At 41.3% G+C, this 17,903-nt stretch overlaps 1 protein-coding gene and 2 long non-coding RNA genes across 3 annotated transcripts in view; 2 read left to right on the top strand and 1 right to left on the bottom strand.

Moving 5' to 3' along the window:
• The window catches only part of LOC114058276, an 18,656-nt gene extending 12,208 nt beyond the window's left edge, over positions 1 to 6,448 (top strand). Inside the window, exon 3 of the long non-coding RNA XR_003571405.1 lies at positions 6,262 to 6,448. This is a non-coding gene — a long non-coding RNA (uncharacterized LOC114058276). The remainder of the gene's footprint in view (positions 1 to 6,261) is intronic.
• Positions 2,048 to 15,263, bottom strand: ERCC4 (ERCC excision repair 4, endonuclease catalytic subunit). Its single transcript, XM_027885472.1, has 11 exons — positions 15,084 to 15,263; positions 13,514 to 13,694; positions 11,839 to 12,034; positions 10,482 to 10,689; positions 9,504 to 9,684; positions 9,029 to 9,157; positions 8,357 to 8,467; positions 6,649 to 7,240; positions 5,902 to 5,994; positions 5,282 to 5,394; positions 2,048 to 4,227 (listed from the first exon to the last, which is right to left on the bottom strand). Exons 1-11 carry the CDS (start codon positions 15,255 to 15,257, stop codon positions 3,494 to 3,496), a joined length of 2,712 nt encoding a protein of 903 aa, XP_027741273.1. The 5' UTR covers positions 15,258 to 15,263; the 3' UTR covers positions 2,048 to 3,493.
• Positions 9,734 to 17,903, top strand: part of LOC114058277 — an 11,746-nt gene continuing 3,576 nt past the window's right edge. Inside the window, exons 1-2 of the long non-coding RNA XR_003571406.1 lie at positions 9,734 to 9,822; positions 14,010 to 14,101. This is a non-coding gene — a long non-coding RNA (uncharacterized LOC114058277). The remainder of the gene's footprint in view (positions 9,823 to 14,009; positions 14,102 to 17,903) is intronic.

Genomic DNA, 17,903 nt, shown 5'->3' with positions numbered 1-17,903 from the left:
TAGGTCTATCAGTTATGTCTTCTTGTTGCCTCGGCTGCCAGCCCACTGTGGAACTGGGTATTAGAAATACTGAGAGGAAGCTTTGAGAGGATGACTATAGACAAAAATTGATAACTTTGGTGAAAAAACCTTGCAATTTAAGAAAAATTAGTACATATACTGTTGGTGAGTGTATTTTCAGTGCAAGAAGGTACCTCACAGTTAAGCAGATATTAACCATTTCATATGAAGCACATAAAGGCTTTATTCTTAGTTTGATTCTGCAAATATCCAAAATTCTTTTATGTCAAGAAAGAATGAACATGTGAAACAAGATATAAAGTGTTACAAAATGCTGCAGCAATGGTTTCTGATCTTTATATGACCCTACTTGCATTTCTTAAAATCATGTTATTTTAGAAAACAGATCATCTGAATAATAATTTAATTTAGGTTATCTTGGAATAAGGGCTAAGGAGAACCTTATCCTAAACCAGTCCTTATGAAAGGATTGCAGACCTCACTCCTCCTGGGGCCCAAACTACAGAGTGTCTATTCCTGAGCCCACACAGGACACGTTTCTTTAATGACCCTCAGTTACATTTTTTTATGCTGTTTGGCATATAAATGTATCTGTTTAATAACAGGTTTTTTGGCAGATGTTTGCTTTTGGATTCTGTTCTACACTAATAGAATTGGAATTCTGGATGACTAAGGAAAGCTTTAGAGACAAGTGGTTTTATATTTTAAAATTATGTTATTTGTGGTTGTACTATCACTCTGCAAATGAGAAAGCCTCACAACTACAACAATCTGCACATTTAAACTTCTCTACTTTCTGAAAGAATCACTGTTTGTTACGGTGTAGCTGCACATTTTATAAGCAGCGTGGATTTCAGTTTAACTGGTTTACGTCTAAGTTTTGAAAGGAATCAATCTGGCCTAGAAACGCCCGACTTTACACGTTCATGCAGAAGAAGTAATTTTGAAAGCAGAGTTAGTTTTGGTTTGGGACTGCACAGTGACATGGCCAGCAAAAGGGCTCTTTTGCAGGTGCAGCTGGAAACTTAGTTCCCAATAGCATGAGAACCCCCCAGGCTTCACATACTGAGTGACCTGGAAACAGAGTCTTGGTTTGGGGATAAGAAAGAACCTGAGACACTCACAGGCTGAAAACAGCAGGGTTTAGTTGACCTTTTTTAATAAAAAATTACAGGCTTAAAACACCAAGCAATGACAAGACACAACAATACTCCATGACTGTTGAAAATGAGCTCAAGAACAGCCCAAGGCCAGGATTTCCATCAGTCACCCAGCCGTGTGCTGGGACTCCAGCCCGGCAGAGCCCTGGCTGGGTTCTTTAAGGTTTAAGTGCTGTCAGGACACAAGTCCTGTTCCACCTTGGTGCACAGCCTGGACCTGCTGCTCCACAAGAACACACAACTGGCAGCTGAACCCAAGGCAGACAAATGCCAGAGCACAGAGGAGCAGTAATAACACGCAACAATGTTACTCGTGGCTTTTGAAAGGAAAAGACAAATCCTGCACAGAGACAGAAAAGGAAAAAGCTGTACAAAATTTCCACATATATAAGCAAAAGGCAATTTAATCAAAATATTTAGCAAATAATTATTTAATTGCATTATGTAACTTTATCTAACATCCAACACAAAGCTACAACTTTATCACCTCTTCATACACCCTTCATTTTCACCCCATACAAATCCGTGCAAACCCCCCAAACCTGGCAGAGCCGAGGCAGTACCTGTGAAAAAACCCAAACCCACCATTCCTGCAGCTCCCAATGTCTGTTCCCAAAGGCTGGTCACCTGCCCTTTCTAACACACTCAGGGCACTTAGGAACTTACTCTGATCTTCTGCTCTCTTAGCACCATTTTCTGGGTATTCTCAACCCGACAGTATTGGTTTGAATAAGCAAAAGTCTCAAGAAAAGCTTCTTCTTTTTATATTAAATAAATTAGGATATAGGGCAATATAAAACCACACACTAAAAATAAAAATGTTCTGATATCAACACAGCCAAACGAGAAACAAGATAATTAACAAATTTTAATCTTGTTATGGATGTATTTAATGCTGAAATTTGCATCTGCAGAATTCACTTGGGAAATTTGTCACAGCTCAGCCCTAGAATATAAGTTAACAATTCATAGTTCACACTTAAAATGCACAGTAAACAAACCTGAAAGTGCAGAGAACAGTTTTTACTGAACCTGAACATAAAAAATATTTTCTCCTTTCATGAAGGAGATACTTTTGATCTGTTGTTCCCATTAGAATCGTATAAATACATGTACAAATCATAGATAAAGGTTTGTAAATAGCAAATGTAAATACAAACCCACGGAATGACACTGGACCAACCCTTTTGGCAATGGCAGTTTGTTACCCAGTATCAAAGTTCAGTGCAGAATATATAATTTAACAATGAACACACTGACAAACTATCAAGAGAAGAATAACTTTTCCCTCTTTTATGCTGCACAGAGTGCTGAAAGTTTTATCTTCTAGGTGACAATGGACAAGTTGAGACATTAAAATGCAACTGCAATTGGACACAGAAAGAAGTCAATATTGAAAGAACTGTCCACACTTTTGGAAAACCTTGCTTAGAAAACTATTGCATTTTACAAGAGGAAATGTGGTCTGGTATAAAAGAACAGTGCCAGTGGTATCCCCGGATTTTTCACTTTCCAGTGAATGACGTGAAAGAGCTATCAAAACTGATTAAAAAAATAAAAGCATCTTCAAAGTATAAGTAAGGCACACTGAGAATTCAGCATCTCTGTCCAGTCCAGCCCAAAGGAATGCACTCTGGAAAATCTAGCAAGACAGACCTGTACTGACTTTGGAATGGCAAAAAATATAACCTGCAGTAAAGTAAGCAAGTCGAATGTAGAGCCCAGCAGACAACTGTCTCTTACTGTGACAAAGGCTTATGACGGTAACTCTAAAATTTAGGATTGAGTCCAAGTATATTCTCCTAAAAAAAAACCTGGGCAAAGACCATGATATAACTCATCACTGTCAATCAAAACCTGGCAGTTTCCAGAGAGCAAGACATTAAAAATGGCAAAAGCAAGGTGATGTATCGTGCAGCAGGTCACACAAACTAATCAAAACAAGACATTTACAAGACATCATACCTTTCATAAGAAAACACCTTTATCAATTATTCTGAGCCCTTCATTCTTGTGGAATTGGTGAAAAACTTAATTTAGTTAATTCAGTGGTAATTCAGTAATTCATTATAGAATTGGTTAAAGTGCTTTAGAACGAATAAAAACAATTCACATTTCTCTATTAGAAATACTTATTCCTTTTGAAACTTGCCTTCAGTAATAATTAACTCACATTTTCAACCTGATGGAACAGCATTAGCAAGAGCGAGCTGGTTATCTGAGAGGGGGCATTTATCAAAATATTTCATGTCTTTGCCAAAGTCCTGTGCCAGAAGAGCTTATCTGTGCTCCGTGTTGAACAGTGGCATTAGTCACCTTTTGCTTTTCCCTTTGGCCAGTGCCTCTCCGTAGGTGAGGTGAATGAAGTCGAAGAGCTGTGTGGCATTGGCAGCATTCCCCAGAATGCTGGCGAGCTCGTCCTTGGACAGCGTCACCAGCTCTGCGATGCTCCTCACGTGGTTCATCAGGGCCCGGCAGTTCTTGGCATTGACACCTGGCATTTTCAGGAGGAAGTCCTGGGGCCCGGGGTTGTACTTGTCCGACTCGGGCAGGGTTTCCGAGTCCGCGGTCACGGCCATCGCCGTCTCTGCGTCGGGCTGGGGGTGGTTCTGTTTCAGCTCCTCGAACAGCTCAGCAGTGGCGTGGGGAGAGGGACACCACAGGATCCGCAGCTTCGGGAAATGCAGCGTCAGGAGGGTCAGCTTAGAAGTAACGTCATTACTGGAAATTTCCTGCTGCAGGGAGCCTCGTGGGATCAGGGAGAACGATTTGTTGGGATCGAACTCAATCAGGAGGACCGGTCGCTTGTAGTAGCGGCACATGGCAACGCACTGGGAATACAGCCTGCCGTTGTTCAGGGAACCAATCAGGTCGCTGATGCTCTTCCGCTCCACGCAGATATCAGGAGTCAAGATATAATCCCCAACTTCCAGAGTAACAGGCTCAATGTCAATCCCACGGCGATGAATCAGCGATGGAAGCTCACTCCGGAATTCCCGCATATCCACGATGATAGTTTGCTGAACATCCTTCTGCTCCTGTCCCCCTAAAACCAGAATAAACACAGTTATCCCCATACTTGTGACCTGCAGCTCCAGCTGCAGAGCTTTCAGGTGTGCTGCCAATGCTTCTGTACTGGATGGACTTCACATTCCATATTATACCTCCAATTCAGCAGTTTAATAAATCCAGACTTAGTTTAATTTTCAGTAACCCAATTATGTATTGTAGTTTATGGAGTACAGTCTGCAGTTTCACAGAATGCCATGCTACCTGCTGTAAGCTTTGTGCATGTGACAATGAAACACATTCAACTATAGATAAAAGTTATTTAAATAAATCAGGAAAATCTTTTAAAAGTTGCCTGCAAAACAAGATAACAAAGCCAATCCTTTTTATTTCCAGCTGTTTCCCACAGAAAATATGGCATTTTATTGCAGGACTTTTGTGTTGGCTTCTACAGGTCTGCAAAAAGACAAGTCTACATAAAGAGACTGCAGCACCAAGGCCACAAAAGACATAAAAGCAAAGATCAGAGAGCACATGGTAAAAGAGAGCAGGATTACAGAAATGACAGCAAAGAAAAGCGGGCAGAGCTGTGAAGATAAAGGCACAGTATAGATGTCAGAGGAAAGGAACAAAAATGTGGTTAGAACTGCAAAAAAAGAAAAAGGATGTTTTATTACAAAGAAAGTGATCTAAAACACAATCTGCAGTTGTTTACCCAGGCAATCTGTTCTGCCAAGATGAAAAGATGTCCCCAACATTTACTAGCTCAAGGACAACTTGGCTTCCTTTGACTATCTGCAGACTTCAGTTTCTATGTTTTAATTTCTCTCCCTACAAACAGCACAAGAGAGTCTTATATCCAACAAGCTGCCCAGAAACTATCCAAATTGTCCCAGTGGTAAACCCCTTCATTAGTCTGCATTGTCAGAGCAAAGCACAATTCACTGTCGTGGGAAATACTGTTCCTTTGCCATGAAGACTGCAGAGCCCGTGGAGGTGTCTCTGACCCTGGTGCCTGGCTGGGATTTCAGTGCAGTGGTGATGGGCTCTGCAGGAGCTCAGAGCTCAGCCAGAGCTCAGGCCCCGCTCACCTGCTTTGCGAGTGTCTGCAGCCACGCCGGGGGGTCTGGCGTCCCTCAGCAAGTCCAGGTTTGTTTCATCTCTTCCTTCTCTTTCTTCAGGAACAACCATGCTGGCCTTCTCCCTGAGGAACCACAAACACACACACACTAAGAACTGCAAATGTATGAGAAAAACAGACCGAAATAGTTCAACACTCTTCCTCCAGATGTAAAATAACTAGAGACAGAACCATAACCTGATGAGAAGACACTGTCAATAAAAATACTGTCTTATACAGTCTAAGGAAATAATTTACCCAACTGAATTAGGTTATAAAAGCCTTAGGAATTATCTTACAAGAAATGTTACTTGCAGACAAAAGCACAATTACAAAAATGAAATTCACAGACAGTCAGGGAGAAATCCAAGTGGTGCTGTTCAGCCTTAGAAGTTTAATATGAAATCCCGCTAAAATAATTAAATAAAATGGGTTTTGACTTTTTGTTCTCTTAACACCTGAAAAACAGTTGAATTAAAAGTTTATTTAAAGCCTTCACACAGTTAAGAAGTTCATTCTATTTAAAATATAAGCATGTAAGGGAATTACATGGAACACTAATAATGGAGGTGTTCAAACTAATTGTGTTACCGAATGAGTTTTTCAAAGGCTTCCTTCTCCTTCCTCAGAGCTGTGAGATAACGCTGCTCTTCTGTGGAGCCCCCATATATGAGGAAATAAACTCTGTAAGTATGAAAGAGAAAAAAAACACCTCACAAACTTCATATTAACTTAAAAACAGCCACAACCAGCATTTAAGATTAGAAGCCTGACAAGTTAGTCAATAATAGTATATTAAAGTTTTCTATATTTTTAATTAGTTTGAGTGAGTTTGTGTATCAAATATCTATACACAGAGTGGCGATCTTTCTGTCAGCTAGAACAAAGTGTAACTGCAAATACTTCTCATTTTTTTTACTGCGTTTTCCTATACTTGTTTTTCTGTTGCAGTTTCTGAATTACTGGTCTTCAGCATGATCAACATCAGGAAATGTGAACATGAATTAAATCCAAAATGCATCTTATTGTGTAAAAGTCATACCCATAGAAATGGTTTAAAACGAGGCTACATCACCTCAGAATGCTCTACTGCCCTTAAGATCATTGAAGCAAGGGTCTTGAAGAAGATGGAATGAACTTTGAGAGGGACTAAATACCCTCTGGAAAGCAAAAATTATCTTCTCGTTACTCCAGACATTTTGCTTTTGTTTACAGTTAGGAAGAGGGCTAAACAGGAATGAAAGGGTAGCTAAAGAAAATGAACAGCTGCACATTCTGCCTTGACTGCTGACAGCGCACTTTTTATTTTTTAAGACTAGAATTGCCAAGTGGACTTGCCTCAGAGGTTTCCCAGGCCTGCTGGCCTTGTAGATCTCCAGCTGGCGGACAAAGGTTAGTTCTGCATCATACAACACCACATATCTGGGCTCCACTTCGTGCAGGACACGGCTGAGGGCGTAGGGATCACCACAGCTCTGCAGCGGGTGGATGATGGTGAGAGGGTCCTTGAAAATCCCATAGTAACAATCTGAGGGCAAGTTCACGTCAAAATCTTCAGGAATGGCCTCTTCAGCGCTGCTTTCTTGGCTACTGTTTACTTCTTTGGTCTCTTCCACCTCTAACTCCTCTCTCTTTTCCTCCTCGCTCTTCCCTATCATTTGGATTATCGTCCGCTCTTGCTGCTTCTTGTGTTTCTTTTGTTTTGAAGAAGCTGCGAGTTTGGCTTTTTTGGCTTGAGGCCCTGGGTCTGGTTTGGCATTTCCTTTGGACTTGATGGCTTTTCTGTCTGTAATCCATACTTCTCCAGCTTTCTCATCCTTCCCAAAGGTTTTGTTATAGAGCCTTGTTAAAAAAGCTTCTGGTCCAGCAATAATGTACTCCCTGAGCTGCGCACAGGCTCGGTCATCGCTGGCACAAATGAGCACTTGCCCTGCAGTCGAGAAACAACAGCATCTTTACAGCCTGTAATGCTGTGCTTCTCCTCCACCTACAAGGCATCTCCTGAGCAAATTGCTTTTACTGAGCCTGGGAGCAATGCCTGCCAAAGACTTTTCTATTTGGTTGTCACAGTTGCTCTGGAGTTGGAGAGAAATCTAAATTGCATGGGCGTTTTGTACCAACAAGATTAGAGGAGATTAATGGAAGTTCAGCATTCCTTATTCTCACAACGTCTAAATTTGTGAGGCTTTCCTTCTGACCATCTGAAACATAGTGTGTATTGAAATGTACTCACAACTGCTTGCTTTTAAGATGTGGAATAAGAGAGAACTTAATTTAGACCATTCTAATTTTCAGCCTTTGTCAGCTGTGACAGAAAGTCAAAAAAATAGATATTTCACACATTATTATTGACATTTGTGGTCTTGAATAACAATTCTCCACAAGCTGACTCAGATAAACTCCTACAACACTAGGTGAGAGAGCCAGTTCTTATGCAGTCAGAACACTGTGGGTGGGAGAAAAGAGCACATTTTTACCCTTACTATGTCCTAAAATAAAACTTGCTGAAATTTAAGGGGATGAACAGCCCTAAAATAGGAAAGGCAGCAAAGCAGTTAGACTCTCTACCCTGCCTTCTAATCTCTACCCCATTTATATCCATCTCCTGCAGAGGCAAATTTTCAGGTGCGGGAGAAGAACGTGTGAGTTAGAAAGGGCACTTTTTTTTGAACCTGAACTTCAGAAATGAGTGAATGGTACCTTGATTATTATACATTTCCACATCAGTTTTATTGGGCTTGGGAATAAGGTATAAGTATAATATTGAAATGTAAGTTAAAATATTTTTTCAGTATAATACAGGTTCTTTCCTAAACAGTATTGCATAGTAACCAACAGCATTTCTCTTTGAGAGCCAGATTTAAACATGAGTTTATGTAAAACTATCTAATTTTACAGAGTTTATGTACAGAGTAAACATACTCATCTTAAGTCCACAAATTGTTAAATTTAAACTAGCTCTTTGATAAAACTGCAATAAAAGTTAAGTTCCCTCTCTCCAAAGACAAGCAGAAGTGCAAACCAGCAGTACTGTGAAAACTCTCACCTGGACCACCAAGGTCGTCACTGTTCTTATTCTCATTTTCAATCTCCTTCAGTACTTCTCTCAAAGCTTCCCATTTTGGGTTACTTTCGAGAACCAATTCCCTTTTCAGTTCTGAAACAAAGTAAGATTGAACATAGCAGCTCTTAGAGCCAAAATATCCCTCAGACTTTAAATTAGTGGTGAGATGTCAATAGCATGATGGCTGTTGGCAAATATGATATTCAACAGCCTACATATGCAATGTGTTATGCTACTGGGTTGGAGAACACTCTTAACTTTAAAAATGGAGGTAAGTGCTTTAGTGAAGCAAAAAGTTGAAATATTCACTTCAATTCTGAAACCCCTGGGTATATTTTAATAAAAGCAACCCCAGCCTCCTACCCATTCATGTAAAATAATAAAGATCAAGCTAAACACCAGTGTAATACAAGAATTCCACAAAAGCTCTCCAGTGATCAGCTGAGCAAGCTTAGGAGAACCCCTTATTTCATGACTCTTGTATGCTGTTTATTATATGCTTTTTGAACTAAGATTGTCTCAGCTTATCCCAGCTAACAGACTGAGATCCTGAGCTGTGCAAGTTCACCCAGGGAACCAGAGACCCAGTAATACCATGCAAAGCCCGTGAAATCGTGTGACACTCCCCAGGTTAATATTAGGAATGATCAGTACCATTTTCCTTCTTCACATCCTGTTTCTCAGAGCCTTTGCCCTTCTGGCTCAGTTTCTCGTCTGCAATGCGATAAACTCGGGCCCGAGCGTTGACAAACATCGAGGTACTGGCGTCAAGGAACAGCCAACCTGAGGGGAAAGGACAAGGAGGCAGTGGTAGTTTGATGTCTGCAGTGTGGATGGGTTTCAACCCTTTGCAGTACAAGCCCCAAATCTCTCATCTGGAATACCTGTGCCACCTGCTTGCTGTGCAATCACCAGCTTAATAAGAGACAAATGTGATGCAAATCTGCCCCTGTTAAGTAACAGCAGTTCAGTGGGAAGATGAAAGCATTATCTGTCAATAAAAACCTACGTCCTTATGGCTGGTTATGTAAAACCTAATTAGGTACCTTCAAATGTTTGGGAATGCTAATTAAAAACATCAATATTCCACTGTTTCATGCATTGACTTGTATGGATCTTCGGTGTTTACCTGAATTCTCACCAAAAGCTTTTTCACTTGCTTTCAGTGACTCCAGGAGATTGAGGAAGGTGACACAATCGTACTGAGTGAGGTACAGGAGCAAAGTACGGAGTATCTTCAAATCCTGGACCAAGGATTTTGTCTTAGCTCCAAGCTGATGCCACAGAGGATCTAAATAGTGACGTATTGTCTAGAAACATAAATTGGAAAGTTCAGGATGTCAAATATATAGTACACTAACCACGCTAAAAATGCACATTTTTTTCCTTTATAGAGGATGCCACTAGTTTCCTGAAGTTAATAAGGATATCAAATTAAAGATCTGATGGTAAGGTGTTTTTTTTTTAATATAAGTTATCATTTTTTAGCAAAGCTAACATAATGTAGATGCCTTATGTAAAATATTTCAGCAATTAGCAGATGTATATCAATTAATGCTTTCAGTACCCTTTTTCCTCTCCATCTAACAATAAAATATTGGTAAAATACTTCCCCCCACCCTTAATTTACTGGCATTGGCCTGCTGTATTTAGTTTCACTATTTTGGTTGATGTTTATGATTTCACCTCAAAGAAAGCACATCTATGGCAAACATTGCACATCTGCCACAAACAGCAATGAACACACAACTGTTGCCATATACAATGATTAAAGATGCAGCAGATGCATGCATGTGCATACTGTCTATTATACACTTGTGCTTCTCCTACTAGAGGAAATGAAAAACACAAATTAGAAAGAAAACCATGAATCAGGATGTTCCTGCTGTAGAGATTTGGGAAAGGAAGGAAGAACAGTAATACCTACACACCAAAAACCCTACTGGCAACAGGCACATCACTGTTACATCAACTGGTGCCAGTAATAAACATGTCATGGGAGAAAACTCAGCTGAAGGTTATTTATTGTACAAATAACATTTCTGTTTGCATGGCAGTTTAAAGATCTCCATCCTGCTAAGACACTGCAGAACAATCCAAATGTTACCTTGTCAAAAGGTTTTCCAATAGCATTTTCTAAAGAGAGATCTTCTACTTCAAGAACTGGATTATAACGTTTGAGTTCTCTCAGACAGGCATTCAAAATGTCCAGGATTGATGTCTGGATAGCAAGCATAGCAGGGGTCATTGCCACATGTATTTCCACCACTTCAGGTTTATGCTTCTCTAAAAATGAGTTCACTGCTATATGAAATCTAAGAGGAAAACAGCTGATTAAGATTTACATGGAAAGTTTTCTTGATCCACAATCACTCAAAAGTTTGTATAAACTACAATTACCATCGTTTTAAATGCGAACAAGTAAGTTAATTCCAAAGTAAATCAGATTTCACTGATGTGAAGACTGCAATCTCATGAACAGCCCCAGAAAACCATCTGTTCCACAATGATGACTGTAGGCATTCTAGTCATGTGAGCCTATAGGGCTGGTGAATGAGCCATGGAAAATTACTGCACTAGATTCTGCATCATCATTTCACAGAACAAATACTAAAGTAAACCCAAAAAATCTCAGAAGGGGGAAACTGGAACAGGTTCATGAATTCTCTGAAATCAAACACTGCACCAGCAGGTTCTGCGACATTCCCAGCTCGCAAGGATGAGCAGCAGGTCCTTGTGGGAAGCCTCCCCTGCAGCCCCTCAGCTGCACAGGCACAGACACGTCACTGCCTTTCCCTAACAGGGAGGCTCAGGCAGAGTGACAGTTCATTAAGATGGAGTGAAACACATTCTAGCCTGGAACAAATGGGAAGAGCTCCTGCCCAAGGCAATGGAGTCAGCAGATAAAGGGTCCAGTTCCATTTGTGGCTCTGCTTCTGAATGATTTAACACGTGCCACAGACTTGGCAATTCGGTTTTTATCAGTCATCAAGAAATACTCTTCATACACAACATCCATGTAAAAGAAGATTAAATAAATCTGACATGTAGAAAGAGATCCATGGAGTTTCATCCCAGCTGGAAACAAACACCTCCCTGGAGAACTGAGAGACTGTATTCTTGTTCCCTGATGGCTTAAATACTCTGTTTAGTCACTGAATTTTTTTCTTGAGCTATTAAGAGTGTCACTTCCTGCTGTGATTACTGTTGGTTAAAAGGACAGCTCTGACATAAAGTTCAGCCCCTTAGAGAGTTAATTTGAGTCTATTTTCAAAAATACTTACAGATGTTTAGCACCTTCAAGACCACTGCAGTCAAAACCTGAATAAAATTTGTTTGGGGATATTAGAGGGAACATTGATAAGCAGTGTGACTGCATACACTCTGTTTTCTGAGGAATGAATCTAACACCCTTCATCTTTCTTTTAAGTTTAACTCTCCAGTGAAGTAAAGAAGTGCCTCACCTTGGCCACAGATAAAGCTTACTGACAAAAAGGTTTTTCATCACTCTTTCCACGTGGCAAAAGCCAGTGTTAAATGCAACTGCATTGTCTGTAAAAGCTTTAATGAAGCCTTGCTTGTTCTTCTGGCGGTACAGTCGCAGGATAAATGCTTCCTGGCACGACTCGATGATTCTGTGTGCCTTGTACACCAAAATGCCTGGCAAAATAAAACATTTTCAAGTTAGAAGTTAAGAAAGGTCCAACTTTGTATCCAATTTTCCTCATAGCTGTCTCATTCTTCTAATGTTCTTTGGATTATAGGAATTTAAATCTTCTAAAATGAGTGTTGAACAAACTTTCTGGGGTTTGCACAGGTGACTCCTCAGTTTCAGTACCACAGAACTGCCAAATAACAGAACTGTGTTCATGATGCATCTTTAATAAAAAAAAAAAAATTAAAAAATCTTGTGCTTGAGTGGCAGGACTTATCAGCTTAGAAAATTCTTTACTCCTGAGGCATAACTTGGAACCTGAGCCTTTTAAAAGGAGGAAAAGCAAATGCACGACAGAACACACTGTTACAACAGAGCAAGTTTGATGCTTTCAAGCCTGTGATATTTGCATTTTTTTGTTAGAGAAATTCTGGAATTACTCTTGCCAAGTATGTTTCATTGGTAACAGTTCAAGTGTTTACATATTCAAAGAACTTCTGAAAACATTTATTTTGCTTTTCTCCTCCTTCTGATAAGTCATCTTCACACTTAAGGACAGCAAGTACTACCAACTGTGTGAGTACACCCCCAGTTTTATTCAGGGCTATGGGTGTATTAGGAATAAAAGATTTATCAAGCACATTTTAGTAAAGAGAAATGAAACAACAATTTAATTTAATTAGATGTTCAAGACAAATACTTCTGGGATTCACAGTTCACTCAGCCAAGACCCAGGCTTATTTTTCCCTCCCACTTAATCGTGTTAAATAGCACACTGCATTTCTTCCCTCTCCCCTGCTGAAGAGAGGCCTGTGTGGTGACTCTTATCTGTTCACAGCTTCCAGTGGAATCATAAATGCTTTTCTGAAATGGAAACAAAGGACATCAGACATCACAGATTTTACTGTGCTGTCAAGTACATCATTTTTACCTGGCTAAAACTACCAGGACTAACTCTTCATTAGTGCAGTGATAATTTCTTATTTCCATTTAGCTGGACTTTCTGAGTTCATCAGATGTTAATTCGCATGTGATTCTACACTGATTTTATAAACGACATTTATAACACCTAGAAATACTTCTTCTGTGTTAGCTCCTCAAGAAACACTGTTATAGGTTTTTGTTGGTTTTGCTGTACAGTCACACAGGTCAGGCACATGGAACCAGCTGTTGGGGAAGCTGGAAGTGAAGCAGAGGGTCTATCACAGCTGGCACTGACCTCTGGTGGCAATGCACAACCTGTTACAGCTCTGTAAAAATAATGTGAATGTTCTCAAATGGTGTGATTAAATAAGACAAGCAAGTTTGGAGCAAAGAAAACTATAAAAAATAGGAAAGAACTACATATTTGCTCTTTTTACCTCAGTCTTGGTAGGAAGAAAGGAAAAGTTCTTCAATACTGGTTAGTAGAACTCTTCATATAGAATTAAGCTTTATGTATGTTCAAACAGAACACTTCTACCTTCATTTCATTAAACTCTTACCAGTAATGAGGTTGGCAGGAATTCTGTCAGTAAGGAAATCCACCACAAGGATCCGACTCGTTGCAAAGATGACTCCTCCTTGTGTGTAAAATTCATACCGAGTATTATTTGCAATTTCATTGGTAACACGCCGAGGAAGGTGAACAACTCCATCTGACCTCAGCTGATCAATAAAATACTCCTAAACCAAATGCAATAAAAACAAAGACATAAACGTGGTAACTAATGAAAGGGATGCAATAAACACCTTTATTATACATACCCTGCTAATTTTGAGGAGCAGTCCAAACCAAAATATGATAGTATAAGATACTAAAGGAAATCACAATTATCATGATTTTGTTTCTTCTTTGATATACTTTGTTCAGTTTCAAACTCATCTGGGTGATTTAAAATTACGTACTGTCAGTAGTAGCTAGAAAATACTTAAGTAAATATGATCAACTGACACTCAAAGGAGCTTACACTTTCCTGTGTTTCCATAGCTTATTTTCAGAGAACATGCAATTTTAATACTGCTTTAAGAACAGAGAATTGGGAAGAGCTCATCTTTTAGTGCCCTCACCTGCTATCAGACATGTACAGCAGGTAAGTCCTATACATGAAGCTTAATCTTATAAACTAGAGCTGTGATATTTATTCCCCTATGGTCACTATAAAAAGCCCACAGGACCTCACCTCCCTGGTGGTGGGAAATCTCCCTAGTTCCAGGAAAAAAAGAGCAGCTATTTTTTGTACAAGCAGGGACAAACTTGTCAGCAAGTTTCATCCCTTTCTGCTCAGTGGTTACTTACAATTATGTACATCTGCTTGTTTTGGCTCAGTATTGTTTTTAGGGCTTTATAGTGCAGCAGGAGTGGGAATTGAGCTAGTGTGATCCCGAGTGTGCTCGGTCTGACAGTTCCCCCCGGGACCCAGGGTCCTGGGGACAACCAACTGTCCCTGAGCCAGCAGTGCCCTTGTGGCCAAGAAGGCCAGCAGTGTCCTGGGGTGCATTAGGAAGAGCGTTGCCAGCAGATCGAGGGAGGTGATCCTACCCCTCTACTCAGCCCTGTTGAGGCCCGTCTGGAGCGCTGTGCCCAGATCTGAGATCCTCAGGACAAGAGAGACAAGGAGCTCCTGGAATGGGTCCAACAGAGGGTGACAAAGAGGATGGGAGGGGCCAGAGGATGGACCGGGCTCTGCTCGGGGGTGCCCGGCAATGGGACAAGAGGGAAGGGGCAGGAACTGATGCTCAGGAAGTTCCACCTGAGCATGAGGAAGAACTTCTTCACTCTGCAGTGACCGAGCACTGGAACAGATTGCCCAGAGAGGGTGAGGACACATCCCAGAACCGTCTAGACACAATCCTGTGCCGTGTGCTCTGGGATGACCCTGCTGGAGCAGGAGCAGGAAGCAGGGCCAGATGACCCGCTGTGGTCCCTTCCAGCCTGACCCATTCAGTGATTCTGTGACAGCGCCCTGCCCGGCCCCGGATCCCGCACACCCACCCCCGGCCCGCCCCCGGCCCGAGGCGCCGCTCCCGCCCGGGGCAGTGCCGGGCCGGGCCGGGCACTGACAGCCCCCTCACCTCCTCGGCGGGGCCGGTGTTGAGCACGAGCACGAGGCTGGCGGGCTCGCAGTAGAGGCGCAGGAAGCGCAGCAGCAGGCGGTCGATGCCGAGCCCGCGGGCGCACACCACGAGCCCGTCCCGGTGGAACAGGTCCAGGAAGATCTGGCTCTCGTGCTCCAGCAGCGCCGCCATCGCCGCGCCCGCGCGCCCGCGCCCACAGAGGGGGAGGAGGCGCCCCCTGGCGGGCTCGTGAGAGCGGTCCTCCAGCGGCGGCTGAGGGACAGCGGGGACAGGAGGGAGAGATGGGACAGCAGGGACAGGACAGGCGGTAGAGACTGCAGGGACAGATGGACAGGAGGGACAGATGGGACAGCAGGGACTGCAGGGACTGCAGGGACAGGAAGGACTGGAGGATCCCGAGCCCCCGGCGTGGAAGGTGATGTGGGGACGGGCCCCGCCTGCTCCCCTCAGGAGCTGCACCCCCGATCCTCCTCGTGTGGGCGGTGTGAGCGCCGAGTGTCAGTGGGAGGCAGCCGATCTACTCCTCATTATGTGTTTATCATGGCCAGAGGGAATGGCCCGAAGTTGTGTCAGGGGAGGTTTAGGTTGGATCTTAGGAAAAGGTTCATTGTCCCAGAGGGTGGTTGGCACTGAACAGGCTCCCCAGGGTAGTGGCCGTGGCACCGAGGCTGCCAGAGCTCAAGGAGTGCTTGGACAGTGCTCTTAGGGACACGGTGAGATTTGGGGTTGTCCTGTGGGTCCTGTCTGCCTCAGGATTTTCTGTGACTCTGTTACTTCTTACCTGGCACTTGTAAGCCTATTTGTTAAGCAGCAAACCCACACTTGTCTGAACTTATCCCACATTCCTACACAATCCATCAGTACCTCACTGTTTCCTTGGTCCCCAAGGGGTTTATTTGTTTTGTTTGTGCCTGTGGGGGTGAGGGACTCCTTGGACCAGCTTCCAGAGACAGCTGGAGATGAAGGACGCTGCTCAGAGTTCCCCTGCAATTCAGCTGAGCATCACAGAATCATAAAATCACAGAAGGGTTTGGGTTGGAAGGGACCTATTTACACTGGGTGTTGATTCCAGTTGCTTCTCTCAATATTCTATGAGTAAAATGCCAGTAAAATTTGACAGTCAACTGTCAAATACATTCAAATAAGTAGTTTCAGTTCTTTGTTTCGCACTGTCACCTGTCGGCAGCTGCAGAGGGTTTTCTTTTAGGCTTTGATGTTTTTGTAAGTGAGGATGTACAGCTGCCAGCATTACATACACGTACCAGCCATTTCCTTGACTTACTGTTTCCTATATGGATTAGAAATAATGTGTTTTCTAATGGTCCAGCTAAAATATTTCAGGCATCTCTATCATATAATTTTATTTTGTACTATATATATATTTATATATTTTCACTTTGGCTAAATATAGTATTAATGTAAAGCTCTTCAGAAATGTGCTTCTTGTGGGTACACAATTATTAACCAGCAGAGGGCTGTCATTTGTTACCTTAGAAGACCAGAGTTTAGTCCTAAATCTTGCATTTCAAATTTGTGCAATTTTTCTTTCCAAAACATTGGAGTAATATTTAAAAAGTATTCATGCACCCACAAGAAATAACTTGTGTAGGAACAGGAAAAATAAAATTTATCTAAAAATTAGCTAAGATATGCAGTTTTTGAGTTGGGAATAATAGGCCAGGAGAATGATATTGAGGGGAGTGCATGAATACATTTCTGTATTCAACCATCAAGATTTGCTTTTAATTTTAAGCATGTTAAAACTTGTGTTATATATATATGTGTGTGTGTGTGTGTTTGTAATGAACACCTGGAGTAACTTTAGGAGTTTAATTCCGTATAAAATCATAAACACACACAAATTATAGGCTACATTCAAGCTGATGGATGATATGAGATGGTCAGTACAGCCCATTATCAACCTCAGAAAGACATTTACTTGGTGTTTTAAAAAGGCATTAACAGACCTGTTTATTTCATCACATTAACCCCAAGTGAAAGTCAGGTTAATTGTCTGGTAGTGCAATAGAACAAATCCCTGGAGGGGGGATGATTATTTGCCTCACTCATTATTGGGATCACCAATATTAATATTTATGATACACTTTTGACAATGACTTTTTTTTTTTAAATTTTAATTTTGACAACTTATTAGCCCTTACTGTGCAAGAGAAAAATGCAAAAATCATGTCTAAGTCATTAATCTGCCCCTTTGTGTAATGACAACAGCCTTATCTGAAAGCTAGTGACAGTTCCTTTGTGTGATATTAATTAACTTTTGTTACTGATCATGTAAAGAGCTGAGGACTATCTGTGAGAGGAAAACCAGTATTTAGATAAGTTACATAAAACTTATTTTGTATTTAAGTAAAACTCTGTATTTTCAGCTGTGAAAACGTGGTGAGATTTCCTGCTCTGTGGATTTTTTTATTGTGTCTTTGATTTCATTTGTTGTTTGGATTTAGAAATACCAATATTTGTCTGTATATATAAATACACATAAGAAATTGAAAAAATGTGTTCCATAATCTGGGAATTTTTTATAATCCATTTTTTATCCACATTTATTCAGGTTCTTAGAAGATCTAGTTCTGAGGGGGGCACTTTCTGTGATTTGCAGTTGGCTGAAATAGATTTTCCTCCAGCAGTCACCATACAGGACATTCTTTATATGTTCAAAAATATTACCCCTAGAAAAGAAAACCTAATTATTCTTCTTCAGTGAAGCTCTTGTAAAAATTACGTCTGACATGTTTTTGCTGGGTTAAAAATGGACTCCAATAAAGGAACTGATGTGGGCTCTGCTCTGATGGATTG

The sequence above is a fragment of the Empidonax traillii genome, unplaced genomic scaffold, assembly GCF_003031625.1.
Source record: "Empidonax traillii isolate 1590-97213 ecotype Southwest subspecies unplaced genomic scaffold, ASM303162v1 scaffold166:size2381449, whole genome shotgun sequence".
Lineage (NCBI taxonomy): Eukaryota > Metazoa > Chordata > Aves > Passeriformes > Tyrannidae > Empidonax > Empidonax traillii.
This window is presented reverse-complemented; position numbering and strand designations above follow the sequence as displayed.